This window comes from Onychomys torridus, chromosome 3 (genome assembly GCF_903995425.1).
Source record: "Onychomys torridus chromosome 3, mOncTor1.1, whole genome shotgun sequence".
NCBI classification, from domain to species: domain Eukaryota; kingdom Metazoa; phylum Chordata; class Mammalia; order Rodentia; family Cricetidae; genus Onychomys; species Onychomys torridus.
In genome coordinates, this window is record NC_050445.1 from 106,560 (window position 1) to 128,399 (window position 21,840).

The 21,840-nt window shown below is 46.2% G+C and overlaps 1 protein-coding gene across 2 annotated transcripts in view; it reads left to right on the forward strand.

Annotated features, from left to right (window-relative positions):
- The first annotated feature begins 10,057 nt into the window (after positions 1-10,057).
- The window catches only part of Znf282 (zinc finger protein 282), a 28,694-nt gene continuing 16,911 nt past the window's right edge, over positions 10,058-21,840 (forward strand). For both annotated transcript variants that reach the window (XM_036181183.1, XM_036181184.1), the window contains exons 1-2: positions 10,058-10,477; positions 12,752-13,171. In XM_036181183.1, coding sequence (XP_036037076.1) covers positions 10,313-10,477; positions 12,752-13,171 — 585 coding nt within the window. In that variant the 5' untranslated portion in view covers positions 10,058-10,312. The remainder of the gene's footprint in view (positions 10,478-12,751; positions 13,172-21,840) is intronic.

Sequence of the window (21,840 nt, forward strand, 5' to 3'; positions counted from 1 at the left end):
ATTTTCTTCTTTACAGTCCTTAGCAGCAGAAATCAGCACTTCAAGGCATCAAGCACTCTAGCAAGTGCCTCTGAGCTCGCTAGGGGCTTTTGTTCCTCAGTAGCATGATAGCAGTGTTGTAATGTGATGCTCTTGAGGAAAGGATTTGCATCCCTGCCTGCTCCACCCTCAATGGCAGTGAACAGAATGAAATCTCTCTTCAGTCGCTGAGAGTTAAACATCATATCTGTCTAACCTGATTTCATAATTTTTTTTTTTTTTTTTTTTGAGACAGGGTTTCTCTGTGTAGCTTTGGAGCCTATTCTGGAACTCACTCTGTAGCCCAGGCTGGCCTCAAACTCATAGAGATCCACCTATCTCTGCCTCCCAAGCACTGGGATTAAAGGAATGCACCGCCACCACCCAACTTGATGTAGTTTTTAGACAGGGCTTCACTGTATAGCCTTGGCTGGCCTGGAACTCAGAGATCTGCCTGCCTCTGCATCCAGAGTGCTAGGATTAAAAGCATATACTATCATGCTCATCCATCTGTTGTACTTTGAGGGTCATGGCTACCATGCATTCTGTTCTTGGGCACTCTTGTCCTCTGAAAGCATCTGAACCTAGTTCTATTCCCAAGTGTCTGTGTAACCAGCTATGTGTCCTCTTCCTTTTTCAGCTCTCACATTTTTATCACCAAAATGAGGCTGTTAATAGAAAAGGTGGGCCTCCAGAAACTTTCTAAAAAGAAAGAAGAATCTTGTGATACAGTTCTCTGCCAAAATCCTGTTCTTCCTTTGGCTTCTGTCCAAACAAAGTCAAATGAGGCAGAAAAACCAAAGCAGAGAAACTCACGTAGAAACTTGGTGGAAGTCAGCTTGTCTTGTTCTGCTCTTAGTGGGTCCTGAAGTAGAAGACAGAGAATGTAGAAGCCCTATATTTGGGACAGGAGATGTTTATCCCATACTTCTTTGTTCCTCCAGTCTTCTGTAATGTCTAGAGTGAGCTCTAGAACTGTTTAGACATGGCACTTTCTGGATAAGGGAGCACGTTCTCCTGATTACTAGGTCCAACCTTCAGTCTGCATAGTTAGTGTACCCACAGGAGGAAATGGTGTTTGCCTAGTTACTGTGCTCCTGCCAAAGTTCTGCCTGAACACGCTGCTCTTCAGGATAATCACGTATAGGAAACACTGTTTAGTGACAATAATACCAAGGGTCCTGGGAGACATAAGAAATGTATGTAAGACCTGGTCTGCTGTCATAACTTTCAGCCTGTAGGCAGTGAAAAATCCCCAGGGGATAGATAAGACAGATGATGGCAGAACTGTGGTATATTGGAATAAAGAGCTTAGCCAGAATCTGGATCATCCCACAGGAAAACTTGGAAATTCTGAAATCCCCAAATCAGGTTCCAGCTTCATTAACGACCCATTAGGACTTGAATGTGAGATTTGCACCCGAAAAAGAAAGAATCAAGGCATTATCCTCAGGGTGAGGGAAGCATTTGCTAGAGCTGAAGAGAAGATACCTACTGAAGCTTTGGTGTGGGGCTAGATAGCATCTGAAGTTCATCTGAACTTAAAGGATTGACCAAGGACACAAAAGTGAATAAAAGGCCTATGTACCAGAGTGCTGCCGATGGATCCCAACGCCTGTTCTGTTAGGAGCCATAGACAGCAGAGGTCTAAACTGGCTAAAAGAGAATGTAGTTCAAATACCAACCAAACAAGAGCCATAAAACCAAATAAAAGGGAATGTGCAGGGCCATTCCAGAAACTTGGAAGCATATAGAATCAGTGCTAATCCTTAGTGTGGCTCAAAGTAGGGACGTTGGTTGTTGTATAGTCAATTCTTTCATTCATCAATCTCCTATCAAGTAGAACCCATTTGTTTGTCAAAGATTCAAAAGTGGCTCATTGGAAATGTAAAGTCCAACAAATTTTCAGCAGGTAGAATCTCCTTGTCTACCTGGTGTCTTGAGAGAAACTATACATTTAACCCTGGAATTAAAGAGGCATTTGGGGCCTAGTGCTCATGACCAGTCCCTGTAGGGAAGAGGAAACTCCAGAAATGTCCTACTGATCTGTCTGTCCCCTAGACGATGGCACAAAAACTTGCCGGGCAGTGGCGGCACAAGCCTTTAATCCCAGCACTCAGGAGGCAGAGCCAGGCGGATCTCTGTGAGTTCGAGGCCAGCCTGGGCTACCAAGTGAGTTCCAGGAAAGGTGCAAAGCTACACAGAGAAACCCTGTCTCGAAAAACAAAAACAAAAAACTCTTCCTCAGAGTGCATCCAGGAGATGGCTCTAACCAGATTCACTCTTTACTTTCTAGGGCTGTCAACACTAGATGAGCCTCTGGTTCATCCACAGTATGATAATAAATGTAAGTTGGTCAATTGTTTATAAAGTACAAGAAGATTGATCCCTTCCTACTTGACATACTTGATAATGGAAACACCTTAGTCATGAACTCCAGAGAGAGCCATGTTCTACATCACTTCCTCCATTAATAAACTACAAAGTTTCCAGTAGGGGCTCCCCTAGGCTTTTCTTGAGATGATATCCATATCTATCTCAGCCAGTCCCCATGACTTATGAGACAATAACAAATATTATCTCAGTCTCAAAAAGTCTCACTGAAAAAAGTACCTAAGTTCATGTCAATAGGTTGGAAGTCCCAAGTTTATGTCATATTTCTTGAGGAGACAGAACATTCCTCCCCTCTTATGCCTTAGCTCCTTAGACAACAAGAAGCAGCCTCTGCAGCTGCTTGAGTAGCAAGGAGACATTTTCAGATGAGGACCTGATATTGTTATATACATATCTATTTGGACACACACACACACATGTATATACATACATATGTATTGGTTTTTTGAGACAGTGTTTCTCTATATAGCCTTGGCTGTCCTGGAACTTGCTCTGTAGATCAAGCTGGCCTTGAACTCAGATCCTCCTGCCTCTGCCTCCCAAATTCTGGGATTAAAGGCATGTGTCATTGGATGGATATTTTTGACTGCTCATTTCACCCTGGTTTTCTGTAGCAAAGGGGTAGTCTGTTATCATATGGGGTGTATACATCAGGCTGTTCTTTTGGCATGTTTCGGGTTCCTATAAACAAGATAATTAGGAGTTCAAAATTAGGGACTGGAGCGGTATCTCAGTAAAGTGCTTGCTATACAAGCATGAGTACCTGAGTCTAATCCCTAGAACTCGTGAAAAAACCAGGACCAATGCCATGGGTTTGAATCCCAGCACTGGGGAGGCTCTTGCTGGCCTGTCAGCCTGGCTTTATTGGTAAGTCTCAGGTCAATAAAAGACCCTGTCTCAAAGAAGAAAGTCAGTGACTCTTGAGCAATGACTCCCAAAGCCCTGTGGTCTCCACACAAAAGTATAACACACACACACACACACACACACACACACACACACACACACACGTCAGATTGATTGGGGGTGGGGCTAAGGAGGGTATAGGGACTCAATACTCATCATTAGTTCAGTATTAATGCCTAGGAGCAGAGCTTCTGATGTCAGGCCTAGATTCAAGTCTCAAGTAATATAACATTTTACCTTCTGAAGACCTTGTTTCCTTATAAGGTAGTGGGAATGCTTCTTGTATGTCAGATATGGTAGGGCTTAAGAACTCATGACACAACATATTACAGAACAAACCTGAAAGGTGATCACAAAGCCAGGCTACACTGGAAATGGCAAGTGTTAAGAGCCAAGGTTTGGTCAGGTGTGAGGGTTCACACCTGTTATCCTAGCAGTTGGGAAGCTGGGGCAGTAAGATTGCTGAGAATCCTAGGCTAGCCTAGGTTACATAGGAAAACTCTGTTTTAAAAGGGGAGAGGGGACTACAAGGAGCCAGAAAGATGGCTCTGTGTTAAGAGCACTTGGTGCTCTTTCAGAGGACTTGTGTTCAGTTCCCAGCGCCCACGTGGTGGCTTACAATTTTAACTCCAGTTTCAAGGGATCTGGTCCCGTCTTCTGGCCTCTGCAGACACCAGACATATATGTAGGTCAAAAGCTCATACACATAAAAACAAACATCTTTTGTTAAAAAAAAAAAAAAAAAAAGATTGTCCCACAGAAATACATTACCCCTAGCTGGCTCAGCCTTTTGCTACCATCTTTTTCATAAATTTACTATGATCTCTTACTAATTATTTTCTACATCTACCAGCCCACATAAGTTTCTGATACCACAATCCCATTTGGCTCTGATTCTCACTTGATTTTTCTTTTTCCTCCTCTTAAAAAAATTTTTTTTTCTAGATTTTATTTTATGTATCAGTGTTTTGCCTGCATGTGTGTATGTGCATCGTGTGTGTGCCTGGTGCCTGGAGAAGTCAGAAGAAGGTGTCAGATTCCCCAGAATTGGAGTTATGAATGATTGCAAGCCACTGTGTGGGTGCTGGGAATTGAACCTGGGTCCTCTGCAAGAGCAACAAATGCTCTAAACCATGTTGTTTTGTTTTTTAAACTTCAAAAGCAGATTCTGTAATTAGGTTGGCAGTAAACATATTGGGGCACCATGCTGATCAATGCAGACCTGAGCAATCCTCAGTTTCCCATGTTCCAAAAGGAAGACAATGAAGAAGTGACAGCTGCTGACAGTATGAGGACCAAATTCCATCCCTGTCCCACATTGCTGGCTCATTCTGTTGCTTTTCATGAAGTCAAAGCTGGACTTTGCTAAACCACTGTTTTAAAACAAAGAATTTTAGGGCAGTGGTGGGACACACCTTTCATGCCAGCACTCGGAGGCAGAGGCAGGCAGATCTCTGTGAGTTCAAGGCCAGCCTCGTCTACAGAGCTAGTTCCAGGATAGCCAAGGCTACACAAAGAAATCCTGTCTCAAAAAAAAAAATTTATATATACATATTCATTCTTTTAGATATTTCTCAGTTTTTCTTAGTTTAGATTCTATAATTGGGAAATCTGGCCCAGTTCTTCTTCCCATGCTCATTCCAACTTAGTCAGCTACAGTTATCAGTGAAATTCCTCTGGCCCCTGTTCCAGGATCTGTGAACCTGACAAATGTGTCCAGGAGCCGGGCGGTGGTGGCACACGCCTTTAATCCCAGCACTCGGGAGGCAGAGGCAGGCGGATCTCTGTGAGTTCAAGGCCAGCCTGGGCTACCAAGTGAGTTCCAGGAAAGGTGCAAAGCTACACAGAGAAACCCTGTCTCGAAAAACCAAAAAAAAAAGAAAAAAAAGAAAAACAAATGTGTCCAGGAATGGGAACCATACAGCAGTTTAGTGCTGCCAGAGGGGACAGAACCTCTGTTTAATGTTTCTTGAGCTTTCTTCAAATATGTCTAGTTCACCAATATGATCATAAGACCAACGCTTAGTGTCCTTGTCAAAATACCTGGAAGATGCTGTTTGTCGAGTGAAAGGAGTCATTTGCCACTTGAAGTCCAGAGAGGGAGAGGCAGTATCCTTTTCTGACCCTGCTCCTGTGTTTGTTTGTTTATTAGAGACAAAGTCTCACTGTGTAACCCAGTTGGCCTCAAACTCACAATCTCGTCTCAGCTTCCCCAGTGAAGGGACTACAGATGAGTGAACCATGCCTGACTATTCAGTGCCCCCACCTCACATTTCCTCCTTCTTCTTTCTGCTTTTTTGAGACAGGGTTTCATGTATCTCAGGCTGGCTGCAAACTTGGTTTGCAGCCTAGATTTCTTTAGACTTCTCCTCCTGCCTCTCCTTGGTTTTACTCAGTGCCAGGGATCAAACCCAGAGCTTTGTGCATGTTAGGCAAGCACTCTACCAACTGAACCACACACCCCCCCCCCCAGCCTCTTTTTCTTTTTATAGAATTGACCACAGTCATAGATATGTGACGGCTTTGGTCAGCTTGGTCAATTAAAGGTCTCTTCCATATCATGCATATCATGCTTGAGACCACCAAGGAAGGCAGAACACTGCAGTCTCATCAGAACAGCCTCAAAAACAGTGATTCCGAAGTTCTCATCTCAGTCGTTACATTCCAAATAAAGGGCTTAATAAAACTTCACTGAACTATGTTGGTTTGTGCTTATTAGCAAAGCAGTATTTATAATACAATCTTGAAATTGTCCTAAAAAATAGGTCTGGGGTTTAGGAGTTAAGAGCACTTACTGCTCTTGCAGAGGACCAGAGTTTTGTTCCCAGCATCCATTTTGGGTGTTCATAACCTCCTATAACAATAGCTCCAGGGTTGCAACTTTTGCAAGAAATTTTTTTTCCAAGACAGGGTTTCTCTGGGTAGTCCTGGCACTTTCTCAGTAGACCAGGCTGGCCTTGAACACAGAGATCCACCTGCCTCTGCCTCTGGAGTGCTGGGATTAAAGGTGTGCACCAAAGCTGCCTGGCAAGAAAACTTTTTTTAAAACATAATCTCAAGTAGCCCAGCATGGTCTTGAGCTTGACATATAACCAAGGATGACCTTGAACTCCTGATCTTTCTGTCTTTACCTCTCAAGGGCTGAGATTATAAGCCTTTACTACCACATTATATCCATACTATGTAATATTCATAAATATAAATAAATATATGAAGAATATCAGGTCAGGAAGGTAGCAAGCACATTCCTGGAGACTTGGTTTTGTTTAACCAAACCAAGCAGAATTCAAAATTAAGGATGTACATGAACTAATATATGCCAATCAATTCTTGGCTTCTAGTTTATAATTTAAAAATAGCATAAGAAATGCAATGTCTACCAGCCAACCTCTGTGAATAAACAGGATAAACACAGTTACCAAAGATAATTAAGCCATGCTTATGTTATTAGCCTGTAGGATTTAGGATTTTCATTTTCTCATATGATCTTGTGGGGTAAGGACAAGGAGATGTAGAAATGACTGTCGCACTGGTTTGTTCGTGGCTGAACATGAGAGTGACCTGGGGGGCTTAGGAAATACTTAAAAGTATCTGGCATGGCTTCATTGTTCGGTGACAGAGAATGGATTTTATTTTTTCAAGTTCCCTTAAGTGCTTCCAGAGTGCCTGTGAGAATTAGAAGATCATGAATGAAAAAGTTGGTTATTGAACTGGAAATAGCTTAAGTTGGCCTGCTTTCCTAGAGCAGCAAGTGGGGATTAGAGAATAATAAAGAGTCTTTGACTCCCTAGTGCGAAGCCATAATTTTATTCCAGAGGTAGGTCTATAGCAATGCACATGCCAACAGGGAGGAAAGCTTGAGTCTCTGAGGCTGGCCTTGTTTCTTAATCCCACTGACCACCTTGGCAGTCCCATACCTTTTTTTTTTTTTTTTTTTTTCTGGGTGGTGGTGGTGGTTGTTTATTTGGTTGGTTCATTTTGTTGTTTTTGAGACTGGCTTAAGGGCAGCTCAGGCTGGCCTTGAACTCTTGATCTTCCTGCCTCAGCTTCCAGAATGCTATCACATGTAGAGCTGAGGACCGAACCCAGGGACTTGCGCTTGCTATGCAAGCGCTCTACCACTGAGCTAAATCCCCAGCCCCGAAAGCCTGCTTGTTAAATTAGGGATGGGGCCTAATTTAGTAGATAGAAACCTGTTTTCCTCTTTACTTAAACCAAGAGTAAGCCTAGGTATTTCCTTTATCAAATAAAACCCCACTTGGCTCTGCCTCCAGAGTGCTGGGACTAAAGGTGCACGCTGCCATGTTGGCAAAGGGGTGAAGTAACTACCTTTTCTGAGTGCCTACTATGTGCCAGACATTAGTTTATAATTTTTCAACATTAAAATAGACTAGCATACCCCCCATTTATATATAACATTGGAGGCTTGGAGAGCTTTAGGAAATGGTAGATAAATGTTCTGAAAATGTTGAGCCCCTCTCTTGTCCTCTGTCCAGAGCAATAGCTATAGAATTCTTGGAGATAAGATGGAAATAGTTGGGTTGGGGATTTAGCTCAGTGGTCGAGGGCTTGCCTAGCGAGCTCAAGGCCCTGGTTCGGTCCTCAGCTCCAGTAAAAAAAAAAAAAAAAAAAAAAAAAATGGAAATAATCAATATCTACCTGAGAAGTTAAGGGCCAGGCCTAAGTCTATCTCTTGCAGAAAGTGTACATTAACTATGATACTTTAACCAGTTGCCCATTTTGCTCCTCAGGGAGCTCATAGTTAACCAGTGGTTGCTGGAGACTGCTCTGATGAATGACTGGACATCCCCAGTGCAGGCTGTCTTGCAGCCTGGGATAGCTCAGCTCCCTCTGTCCCTTGGTCATCATGACACCTCTCATAGGGTCCATGACCAGGGGAGACAGCCCCAGTAGCTCCCCCATCGTGTGCTTCCTTGCTTCTCTTCCAGAAGAAAAGCTGGCATGGATTATAGAGTTTTGTGCCCCATAATTGGTAGGCTTGGGGGTTATAAAATAATGCAGCTATGTTGAAAATGCACATTAGAACCTGTTTGAGCTTTTTTTAAAAAATTTATTTATTTATGAGCATTGGTGTACAGGTGTCAGATCTCCCGGAACTGGAGTTACAGACAGTTGTGAGCTGCCATGTGGTTGCTGGGAATTGAACTCAGGTCCTCTGGAAGAGCAGCTAGTGCTCTTACCACTGAGCCATCTCTCCAGTCCCCTGTTTGAGCAATTTGTTCATATAAAAATGTGAACTGGACCACTAGCCTAAGCAGAAACTGCCACAAGGTAAAAGTGTGAGTGGCTGTGTGAAAGTCCTCCTGCAAAGAGGTAACTGAATTGGATGGTGGTGTCACTTGATAAAAAGGGACATTGCTATGACTCAGTACACACTTAAGATGGGAAATCATATTAGTTTTATTCTGAGGAGATCGCTTAAACACTTGGGACTAACCTAGTCCTCCGTTTCCCATCTCTAGGAAAGAGGAAATAGAGTTGACCTCCCATAGGTCAGAATATGTCTTCTAAGATGTGGATTGATGGTAGAAACATACTTGTCTGGAGCTTTCCAGGCTGGACTTGCCTGGTTCCTCTCATGATAGTGGACATGATATTTATAATGGGGTATTGCCCTAGCATGCATGCACAGCCTGTATCCAGGAAACGGAGAGAAATCACTGACTTCTGGAAGCAAAACCTTCACTAGCCCCTAAGCTCCTTGAGAATAAGTCTGTGAAATACTCATTTCTATATTCTGGAGTATACCTAACAAAGCACCTGATAACTGTCCTTCTAAAGATAGCCCCTCTGGCACCCTACCCCTCCCCACAGCCTCATACTGTTTTCAATTTTTTTTTTTTTTTTTTTTTCTGAGATAGGGTTTCTCTGTAGCTTTGGTGCCTGTCCTGGACTAGCTCTGTAGACCAGGCTGGTCTTGAACGCACAGAGATCCACCTGCCTCTGCCTCCCGAGTGCTGGGATTACAGGCATGTGTCACCACCGCCCGCTTTTTTTGTTTGTTTTTTATTTATTTATTTATTTATTTTTAAACTGTTCTCAGTTTTAAGTGTAGTAAAACTCATGGCTTCCATCAGGTCTGACTTTCCATAAGCGTTAGAGAGCTCTGCCCCCCGCAAGATACAGCCTGGTCATTTAGTAAGACAAAGTGGACAGTATGCAGTAGATAATTAACTACAGGGACTTATCTTTGGGGGGCAATTACTGTTTTCTTTTTAAGATGGCCTGGAACTAACTCTGGAGACCAGGCTGGCCGTAAACTCGGGGATCTACCTGCCTCTAGATAGTGCTGGATTAAAAGTGTACACCACCACGCCCGGCAAAAGGGTTAGGGTAACTACCTTTGCTGAGAGCCTACTATGTGCTAGGCATTTGTTCAACATTAGACTAATGTACCGTCCCCACCATCTCTTATATAGAACACAGGAAGCTTGGGGACAGTAAATATTCAAAAATCACAGCCAATAGTGATTTTGCAGTTTAAACCCATGAGTATGTCACCACAAAAACCACCTTCTGCCTAAGCAGAATCTTGACACATAGTAGGTGTTCAGTAAATATTTCCATTTTCACAAGGGTAAGGGCACCATTTTTCCCCTGGGATGGCCAATGCATTCGTAATAAGCAGTAGAATAAGAAATAGAAGTCAAGCCCATAGTCCAGGCCCGAGCATGGCTTGTGACATGAAGACCGACCACCCCAGACCTAGAGGCCTGGTTCGCCGCCACATCTCCTCTTTGGGGGGCGGCGGTGGCCCCCAGCCTGGAGTGGCCCCGGCCAGCCCTGCAGGCGGGCAGGAGCTCCAAGGCCATTGGCTGGCGCGCCGGCTGCGAGGGGCGGGGAGCGCCACCAAAGGGGACTGTTTGCTCCTACGGGCTGTAGATGGAGCTGTCCGGCCCCGGCAAGGGGGAAGGCGCCTGGAAAACGTTCTTCTTCTCCCTGGCCGGCCCGAGCGGGGAACAGCACTCCCAGGATGCAGTTTGTGTCAACACGGCCGCAGCCTCAGCAGCTGGGCATCCAGGGCCTGGGGCTGGACAGCGGGAGCTGGAGCTGGGCCCAGGCTCTGCCCCCGGAGGAGGTCTGCCACCAGGAGCCGGCGCTGCGTGCGGAAATGGCCGAGGGAATGCCGCCCATGCAGGTGGGTGCAGCGCCCGCGGGCGCCATGGCCGCGCCGCTGCCGTGGGGGCGGGGCGGGGCCGGGCCTCGGGGAGCCTCGCGGCTGCCGCGGTCCCGGGCGGCCGCCGGAGCGGGCCCGGCGCAGGCCCCGAGCGCCAGGCCCTTCCGCGCCGCCACGGAGCAGCTGCCCGGGCCGGTGCTGCCTGGGCCCGGGGCCCGTGGGATGCAGGAACCAGGGCTGTGCTGCCCCGGACCTGGCGCGGCCGTGGCCGCTTCACTGAGCCGGGACCCGGGTTCCTCTTGGCGTCCGACCTGCCTGGGTTTGTGGCAGGCCTTTTCCTGGCCCACAGAGGGAACAGTTCTACCGTGTTTACACTGTAGTCGGTTCAATAAAAGGGTTTAAAGCTGTTTTATTAGTCTTTCTCCGAGAATAAAGAGCAGCCCACTTTCCCTCTGTACAAGGGGTGAGCCAGGCAAGGGCCTGGGAGGGGACTTTGTCGTCTTGGTTTAGCAAACTTGGCTGCATATTGGAATCGCCTGAGCAGCTTAAGACAACTGACTACGCCCAAACCGCATCCCTGAGCGTTGTCTTGGGGTCCTGGGGGTGAGAGAGAAGGCTCCAGTTGTTTCTTTAGGCTCCGCAAGTGATCTCAGGGTGCCTAGGACTTAGCCGGCGCGGCCTTGGGTATAAAACAGAAGGGAAGAGGATTCAGAGTGGCCACAGATCACTGTCTCAGAGGGGAGGCTTTAAGTTGCCCCGGGACTGGACTCCACCGAAGGCCCCGGAGTCCCCACCTGACTCTCAGCCAGGACTTAGGACTTGACAAGTCAATCTGGAGTCACCGTGTTTGGTTTTGAGCAAAAGGATCAGCCGTAGGTCTTCCAACCTGGTGAAATGCACCAGCCTCTGAGTTCCTGAACTTCCACTCTTACCCGTTCTCTGGACAAGGCCCCAGTGAAGCCTCCATAAGCTCTGTGGACGGCACTCATGGCCATCCAGCCACCGGGACCCGGCAGGGGCTGCCGTTCCTAGGGCCCTGTTCGCTCTCCACGTCGAAGAAGAATCCTTAGAATCCTTAGACACCGTGGGTGGTGCTCTGGCTGTCACAGCCTCTCTGAATTTGAGAAAGTAGTTTGTGTTATTGCCGAAGGCCTGTCTAGCTCACCTCACAGCTGTAGGACTCCACTTCTCCCTGTTCTGTGTGGGACCAAGAGTCGTTGTCAGCCCGTGCTGTCATCCAGCACACCCCGGCCACCCTCCACTCTCCTTTCTCTGCCATAGGGCTCAGCTCCCAGCCTGTAGCTCCTGGAAAATAAAGAAGGAGGCTCTGGGCCATAGGGATCCCCCTCGGCAGGAAGTAGGGAAGGAAGCCTAGAGCTTTTCCCTTTGGTCCTCATGGGACGGAAGAATGTCCCCTTTTCCTAATAAGCAATATTGCCTAGTAAACCTATTTTCTTTTTGTTGTGAAAAAAGTAGCTGTGTGTGGAATTTAACGACTCCTGGTAGGCTGTCTAGGCTAGGTGCTCGGCCTCCTCTGGCTGGTAGGCCTCGTAGGAGGGACAGGGGCTGCGTGTTTGCAGAGTGTTTGTGTTACCTGTGGCACCTGGAACCAGCTGGCAGTGCAGGGCGGTGCTGAAGAATGACCAGCTGCTTCTTTGTTCCCCAATTTCGTCATCTGTAAAGCAGAGATAATCATTCTTGCCCTAACCTGCAAGAGAGATTGCTCAGGAGATTAACTTCAGACAAGTTACACGGAAATTCCTCCCTTGAAACAAAGAAGGAGAGTCAAATGGCAAGTCTGTCATTCAGTGTGGCCCATGAGGAAAGCGGCTGTTCTGTTCAGAGAAGGGCTGTGACATGTCAGGCCGGAGGCCATGCTTGCCAGGGGCCAAGGCAGGTGAACTAGCAGCCAGCCTGGCTCTCCTAAGAAGGAAATGGAAGAGTGGTTAGTTGGACGAATGGGTGGCTGCTCTAGCTATTACTGATGTCACTAATGAACACAGCCAGAGGTGGAGGCTGGGTAGAAGGAAGATATTCCATAGCATTTGATTGCTCATCCCATTTTAGGCCACCTTCTCTCTCACACATGTTCTTTTTTCGAGACAGGGTTTCTCTGTGTAGCTTTGCGCCTTTCCTGGAACTCACTTGGTAGCCCAGGCTGGCTTCGAACTCACAGAGATCTGCCTGCCTCTGCCTCCCGAGTGCTGGGATTACAGGGGTGCACTGCCGCCACCACCGCCACCCGGCTCACACATGTTCTTGTCCTGAGCTGTCACCTTCTCTCCTTGTACACAGGCTCAAGAATGGGACATGGATGCCAGGCGACCCATGCCTTTCCAGTTCCCGCCCTTCCCAGATAGGGCTCCTGTCTTTCCTGACCGCATGATGCGTGAACCCCAGCTGCCCACAGCAGAGATCTCACTCTGGACCGTGGTGGCTGCCATTCAGGCTGTAGAGAGGAAGGTGGATGCCCAGGCTAGCCAGCTGCTCAACCTGGAGGGACGCACAGGAACAGCAGAGAAGAAGCTGGCTGATTGCGAGAAGACAGCTGTGGAGTTTGGTAACCATATGGAGAGCAAGTGGGCCGTGCTGGGGACCCTGCTGCAGGAGTATGGGCTGCTGCAGCGGCGCCTGGAGAACCTGGAGAACCTGCTGCGCAACCGGAACTTCTGGGTCCTACGGCTGCCCCCGGGCAGCAAGGGAGAGGCCCCCAAGGTATGTGGTGAGACAGGGGCAGGGCTAGAGGTGAGGACTGGACACAGGTGGACAGACCCTTGATTTTACCTTGTCAGCGTAGCAGATTTCATGGGTCCATGTTGTCTCAGTGGCTTTGGGAAGCCTGTGCTACGCCTTTCACTTGGTCCTGAGTGCAGAGCTGGCCCCATTCCCTACAGTGACCCTATGTGCTTATGTTAGAGGCTTTGATCTTGCTCCAGCTTCCCTGAGTCGTTTAGCTGTCTGTAGAACTATGGGTCTTACTGCTTGGTTTTACCCACGTGACAATGTATGTGCTTGTCTGAACTGGAGAAAAGCTCAAAACCATGCGGCCTAGAATCATTTTTGAGTTATGGTCACTGATTTCAGGTGGGCCCTTCTAGAATTTAGAGCTCTGTTCTATTCCCATTTCCACCCTCCTCTTGGCTCATCAACACTGCATTCCCAAGACGATGGCCCTGTTGTGTATTTCTCAGAGAATGGAGGCTTCCAAAGCTGGGTATGGTGGCTCACTCCTGGAATCTAAGCACTAGAGGAGCTGAGGCAGTAGGATTGCCATGTGTTCGAGGGCAGTGTGAGCTACATAGTGAGTTCCAGGCCAGCCCAGGTCTATAGAGTGAGACACTTCTGCAATAAAACAAAAACCAAGGCTAGAGAGATGGCTCAGTGGTTAAGAGCACTGGCTGTTCTTCCAGAGGACCTGAGTTCAATTCCCAGCACCCACATCAAGTGGCTCACAACTATCTATAACTCCAGTTCCTGGTGGTCCAGTGGGGATCCCATGTCCTTCCTGGTTACCAGCATTCATTCGTGGAACACACACACTTAAAAAATGAATAAATTAAAAACAAAGCAAACAGGGCTGGCAATGGGTTGGTAAAGGCACTCGCAGCTAAGGCTGATGATTTAAGTTTGATCCAGGGGACCATGACAGTAGAAGTGTAGACGAATTTCTAAATGGTCTTATTAAATAAAAAACACGCAGTCAGATACAGGGGTTAAAGCCTGAGAGAGATCAGAGGACTAAGAACAGCAATAAGCAAACCTCACCTCACTGATACCTCAGCTTCCAAAAGCAACTTACTTCCTGTCTACCCACGCCTATATGCCTTGCTGTTCTGCCATGTGATTTGCTCTCTCCATCCAGCTACATCACTTCCTCTTCCTGCCCAGCTCTGTCACTTCCTGTCTGTCTATACAGACCTCCAGACCTCCATGGTTAACTAGTGTTGGAATTTAGGGTATGTGCCACCACACCTGGCTGTTTCCAGTGTGGCCTTGAACTCACAGATATCCAGACAGATCCCTGCTTGCCAAATGATAGGATTAAAGGCATGTGCTACCATTGCCTGACTTCTTTGTTTACTTATAAATGGCTGGTTTTTATCCTCTGATCTCCAGGCAAGCTTTAATTTTTAAAGCACAAATAAAATATCACCACATTTCAGCACAAGTAAAATATCACCACATAGAAGGAGAGAACTGGGGCTGGAGAGGTGGCTCAGCGGTTGAGAGCACTGGCTGTTCTTCCAGAGGTCCTGAGTTCAATTCCCAGCAACCATGTGGTGGCTCACAACCATCTATAATGAGATCTGGTGCCCTCTTCTATATACATAATAAATAAATAAATCTTTTTTAAAAAAAGGAGAGAACTGACTCCCATAAGTTAGTTGTCCTGTTACATGCATGCTCATGCAAGGAAATGTAGCAAACAAACACAAAAGATGCTTCCATAAATAGAAGTATAGAAGTTCATTCCTTGGTCTGCCATCTTGGTGTATACGGATTCCGCCTCCACCTGCCTCTGTAGCTCTGTGTCCACCCTACCGTTTCCTCTACATCATCAGCTGTCTCCTCTCTTTTAAAATCATCTTCGCCATCTCGTGAACACTGTACCTCTATTTGGACCCTACACCTCCGTCTGCCTCATTGTCATTCTCACCATCAGAAAAATGCCGTGAAAGAGTTATCTATATTTGTTACATCCAGTACCTCCCTACCATTTGTTATAGGCTCTTCAAATACGTACGAAAGCAGATAGAATTCTGGGATGGACCAAGTGTCCATCCCGAGCTTCAGCATTCGAACTCTTGGTCGAGCTTGTCTTTTCCACTCATTTCCCAAGTCTTGTTTTATTTTGAAGCCAATCCTAGGCATCAGTAATTTTATTTATACGGGCCTTTGTGGTGCATGCATTTAACCCCAGCCTCTGTGGGGCAGAGGCAGGCAAATCTCTGAGAGTAGGAGATCAATCTAGTCTACATAGTGAGTTCTAGGCCAGCCAGGGCTACAGAGTGAGACTCTGTCTTCCATCATCATCATCATCATCATCATCATCATCATCATCATCATCATCATCATCTTATTCATAAATACTTCAGTGTTCACTCTAAAATGTAAGGACTCCTTTTAGAGTATGACAAATTCCATACTACCCTGCCTCCATCACCTCCACCGTGATGTTCAGATTTTCAGCGGATTCTTTTTCTCCATTTCTTTGTTTGAATCAAACTTTAAAGCGTCATACATGGTTGGATGAGTGTTTTAGGACTTGGGTCTCTTTGTAGTGTGGGTTCTGGGGTTGAACTTAGGTCATCAGGCATGTGAGGCATACTTTTTTTTTCTTTTCCAAAGCAGGGTTTCTCTGTGTAACAGCCCTGGCTGTCTTGGAACTTGCTCTGTGGACCAGGCTGGCCTGGAATTTACAGAGATCCTCCTGCCTCTGTCTCCCAAGTGCTGGGATTAAAGGGGTAGGTCGCCACCAGGCGTGAGGCATAAATTTTTATCTGCTAAACCATCTTGCTGGCCTAGGACTTTTTGAAATCTGTAGGCTCTTCCTTCATTTCTTATCCTTCCATATACTTCATGTAGTGGAGGAACTGGGCTGTCTGGATGCTTCATTCTCATTGAACAGGTTCATCTATTCTCAGTATTCCAGTAAATTGGTAACTGGATAACTCTCTCTGCAACCAACTCCATCAGACTTTATATCCTCTCTTTCTCTCCTGTTGGTCTTCCTAAGACCTTCATTGTGTCCACAGCATAAGACCATTAGTCTGGTCTCTGCCATCATCCTCTTAATCCCATCACCAGTAGCCGGTGGCTACTCCTTCCTTGAAACATCTGTCATGTGGCTTCTAGGATGCCTCTCTCTCTTCATTCTGTCTCGCTAGCTACTGGTCCTCAGTCTGCCTTACTGGCCCGGCTTCCTCTTTTCATCTTCTGAATGTCTGTGGAGTGGTCCTGGCTCAGTCTTAGCATTGCACCCTTCACTCATAACTTCATGCAGACCCATGGTTTTAACTGCAGTCTATTTGCTCGTGACCCAGATACACCCTTTCCCATATATCACACTCATATTTTCTTCTTGGATGTCAGATTCACATTTCTTCCCGGTAACTCAGCATCCTGGATTTAATATGACCATTCTAAACTATGGGTCTTTTGCCTGAAGCCTGTTTTGTCCAAAGTCACCCTCATCTTTGCTGATGACAGTTCCACCCTGAAGTCTTCAGATCAAAGCCCTAGGATCCTGCTTAGCTGCTGTCTTCCTCACATTCCTCCTCTTGTACACCTCCATAGTCTGCTTTAAGCCAGTCTTACCTTTTTATTGCCTCAATCTCTTGACCCATCTCCTGTTCTCCATCCTTGTTTAGGTCCCATACTACAGTATAATTCCTAAAAGAATAGCCACAGTGATCCCATTCAAATACCTCATTCATGGGCTAAAGATGTGGCTCGGTTGGTAGAATGCTTGCCTAACATGCACGAACTGATCCTTAGCACCTCATAAACTTTGGCATGGCAGCACATGCCTGTAATCACAGCACTTGGAGATGGAAGCAGGAGGATCTGAATTTGAAGATCATCCTAGGCTACACAGCAAATTCAAGACCATCCCAGGGATATATGAGACCCTGTCTTTAAAAAAAAAAAATAGTGTCATACTATACCCGTCTAATGGCTTCTCATCTTTTTATTTTTTAAATGTAGTTTACATGCAATCTTTGGTTTCCTTTTTTAATTATATTTTATTTAGAGGGATGAGGGTTATGTACCATAGCGTGTCTGTGGAGATCAGAGATGATTCTGACCTTCTACCTTGTGGATCCCAGGGATGGATCTCAGGTTGTCAGGGTCGGTGGCCTCTACACACTGAGCCATCACATTAACCCCTGGCTTCCCATCTCATTCCAAATAAACATCCAAGTTTGCTACCTTCTTGACCTCATCCCCACCACACTCCCTCCTGCCCAGTTCCTGCCAGATGTCTGGCCTCCTGCTGTTCTCCAGCATCATAAGATGCTCCTACCACAGGGACATTCCTCCAGGAAGCCCCTTCCATGACTATCTGCCTCCTTCTCTAGTCACTCCCCCAATTCCATTGGAGTTTGCTTAGCTGCTACTTAATCAGTGTGCCCTTCCATGGTCACCTGATCACCAAGGAATCAAGCCCCAAGTGAGTGTGGTAGCACATGCCTGGAATACCAGCATTTGGAAAGCAGGAAGATTTTGAGTTTGCAGCCAGCCTGGAATATGTATTGAGTTCAAATAGCAAGACCCTGTCCAAATGGACAAATAAGTACCAAGTTCTTCCTGAATCTTGAATATTTACTTTTTTCCCCCTTTGGTTAGCTTTCCCTACTCAGAATGTAAATTATTGGTTCATGACTGTGCCTTGTGTTTATACTGGCAATCAGCTTAGAGATGGCATGTGAAACACATTTACTTAGTCTTTCACTGAAGAGCTCAGAGCTCCTAAGAAGGGACCATGTCGTAGTATGTCTTTGTATCCAATGGGACACCCTGTCTATTGACACTACCAGAAGAGCTGCCCGGCATCTGTGTCTCCAGCTGTAAGAAACTGAGCTGTAAAAGCCCCAAGTGGGTCTTGCGTCAACTGTGATGTTGTGTATATTGCTTGAGCAGTGTGATCAGTGTCCAGTCACGTGTGTCCCTTTGCTTTTGTCTGTGCTGTGTGCCTTAACGTGTGCGGTGTCCTTACCCACTTGTTCTGTTTGTCAGATGAAGTGGTAGGAGTCTCACATTGCCACGTGCCATTGCATGATAACGGAATCAGCAGGCCTGGGTTTGCACTCACTGTGCTGCTTTCTGCCTTTCCTGCTATTGGGCGAGTGTATTTGTGTTGTCTCTGAGCCTCTTCAGTTTCTCCTTAAAGACGTGTAAGTAGTGAAGCAAATTCTTAGTTGGTCCCTTTGAGCTTCATTTATCACATGAAGATGACATTGTAATTGCGTTCTGGAGTTACGAGAAGTCATTGATTTTGTTTATGGGAAAACACTATATAGTCATTGTTAGTTATCTGTTGACAGGCAGCATATGTCCCCAAAATGGTAGCCTAAAAAATACATCATTGATAGTTTCTGTGAGTGAGGAATCAGGAACAGCTTGGGTAGTTCTACTCAGTCAATCCTCTGAGGTTTCGGTGTGGCCTATGACTGGTAAACATTTGAAGGCTGACTACAACTCCCTTACCTGGTTCATTGGACCTCCCCAAGACCGCTTGAACCTCTTTTTTTTTTTTTCTTTTTTAAGATTTATTTATTTATTATGTATACAGAAGAGGGCACCAGATCTCACTGTAGATGGTTGTGAGCCACCATGTGGTTGCTGGGAATTGAACTCAGGACCTCTGGAAGAACAGCCAGTGCTCTTAACCTCTGAGCCATCTCTCCAGCCCCTTGAACCTACTTATACAAGCTACCTCCCTGTTTCCTAGAACGAGGGATTCAAAGAGAGAGACTAGGATGGGTGTTGTGTATTCTATGCTATACAGTTTCACTTCATTTGCCAGATGAGTTACTAAATCCTGCCTGCATTCAAGAGATGGAGAATTAGGCTCTTCCAACTTGAAGGGTGTAAAAATGTTTATTGAGATAGCTCAATTAGTAACATGCTTGCCTGGCAAGCATAAAGACCTGAGTTTGATTCCCATGAAAAATAGCCAGGCATGTTGGTGTATGCTTGGAAAAACATGCTAGTGAGGTAGAGACAGAAGGTTCCTGTGGGCTTGATGGCCAGCTAGTCTAGCCTAATTGATGAGCTCTAAGCCATTGAAAGCCTGTCACAATGAGGTGGATACCCAGGCATACACACATACCCATATGTGAATCTGTACACACAAACATGAACACATATGCACGAAAAGAAATCACAGGTGTATTTTATAACCACTACAACTGTGGAGTGCCAGGAGAGTGTTTATGAATGTTGCTTACCACAGTTAATGGCTACTGTATGTTCTTGGGTGTTCAAGATGCATTCTCTTTATCTGTTAGGTCTAGGAAGGATATTCTCTCTGATCCTTATTGTGTCTACTGAAAGATTCCTAGCTAAGTCGTGCGCAATCTTTCCTGTCTGCAGCTGGTCTGCAGGCTCCTTTCTGTCTCAGACCATGTCTTAGATTTCTATATTCTGTCACCATGGAGCTTTTAAAGAGGGATGTCTGTCTCCAACTGTATAGAAATTATTTTGAAGTTTTGACTCCCCAAAGGAATGGTAAAATAAAGTGAAGAAGCGCAGTACTGCAGGTGGAGAACACACCTTGGATCTATTTAGTGTTAGGTTCTCACAGGTGATTGGAGAAGTGACTTCGAAGGCTGTGGAACTTTGGAGGGGACAAGGAAAAGCATTCTCTAAGAGGTAACAGTTACAGTAAAATCAGTGGGAAGGAGAAGAAACAGCAAAGGATCACAGCAGAGCTTCGTCTAAGGAGATGAAGAAGCAGCAGCAGAGCAGACAGGAGCCAGCAGAGTGACAGGTGACACAGTCACAGGAACCCAAAAGAAAGCTCCAGAACAGTGGTCTGGCCTAGCGAGGGGAGAGTTTAGCGGCAAGTCATGGGTGAGTTTCCAGGATATAGTTTAGTTTTAGAGAATGGATGTTAGAGTTTAGGAGTCAAATGGATATGGATTTTGAAAAAAAACAGACTTTTCTTAGTATATCCCAAGTAAAGAGCAGGAGCAGAGTGAACTGAGATAGCAGAGATCTGCCTGCCTCTGCCTCCCGAGTGCTGGGATTAAAGGCGTGCGCCACCACCGCCTGGCTGTTTTTTTTAAAATATATTATGTATGTATGTATGTATATCTATCATATCTATTTATTTTGTGTGTGTGTATGTGCTCTCTCTCTCTCTCTGTCTCTCTGTCTCTCTGTCTGTCTCTGTCTCTGTCTCTCTCTCTCTCTCAGGTGTAGAGGCAGGAATAAGTTCTCTCCTTCCACCATGTAGGTTTTGGGAATCAAACTCAAGTCGTCATACTTGGTAGCAACTGAGTGAATGATGGTTTTTCTTAGGTTGAAATGACCCTCAGGAGAAAGAGCCAATGAGAGGGAAAAACCAGGGATGTGAGAGAGTCAACACTGTTTGGACTAACTTTTGCAGATGGGAGGCGGAGCAGAAACATAGAATGGATATGGCAGGTTTGACTTAGCTAGAAGAAAAGGTCAAAGAAGGCGCTCCCTAACTCCAGCCGGGGGTCCAGGAGCGGTGGGAGAAGAGGCTGGGAGGCTGGTGAGTGAAATCTGCAGGAAACTCCCTGGGGAACATGACAAGGTGTCCACAGGAGGTCAACACAGGCTTCCAAAGCAGCCCTGGGGCAGCTGGCATGAGCAGATGTTGACTGCAGAATTCCTTGGTTTCATCTAGCAATGAGGAAATAAAATGGAGAAAGGGGTTGCATGTTTTCCCAGATTGGTAGGAGTTCTTGTTCTAGTCTAGTGATGGACAGGGAGCATGGCCACTGCACACAGTTGTGCATATCACACCTGTGTGGAGTCCCCTCACAGTTTCATGCACCTGCTTGTGGACTGACAGGCCTTGCACCCAGCAGCTTTGCACCCGTCCCTGCTGGCTCTTTGTCCCTGACTATGCAGGCATGTAGGGCTGGGTGGATTTCGGAGTGAGAGTCCGGAGCTGGTTCAGTGGGGATGTGAGAGGGGTAGGAGGGAAGCCTGTGTGGCCAGAGAGGAAGTTCTGGAATTAATTAATGGAAGTGAAACAACTTGGTTCAAAGTGAGGCGGTGCTGGTGGAGGCTGAAATGAGTGTGGACGGGCTCCCGGTCAGAACGAAACAGCAGCTCCCTACAGCAGATCAGAATACCTGGACTGGCAGTGACCGACAGGAGTCACAACTGCAGCAGGACTTCCTCATGAGACAGGGCAGCATCCCGGAGCCGAGGCACATGCCCGTTTGGGTGACAAGATTTAACTTGGGGGGGGCTCAGTGGTTAAGAGCACTGCCTGTTTTCTAGAGGGCCCAGGTTTGATTCCCAGCACCCAGATGGAGACTCACAACCATTGTATCTCTAGTTCCAGAGGATCTAGCCCCTCTCCTGGCCTCTGCAAGCCTATGGTATACAGATATTCGTGCAGACAAAACATGCATACTCATAAAATAAAAATAATTAAATCTTGAAAAAAAATTAACTGTGTACACACAGGTGACCCAACCTGAAATACAGGTTTTGTTACTCAGTTTTACAGTTCTTGGCTTCCTGATTCCCACACTTGGTATCTCTCATATCCCTGTTACCCTGAACTCCCAAAGATGCACACTGACTATGGCTTTGCCTTCAGTGTCTAATTGTCTGAAATAGCAAAGGACAGGCGTAAGTGCTTATTAAAACAAGAAAAGAGAGCCCAGAGATGG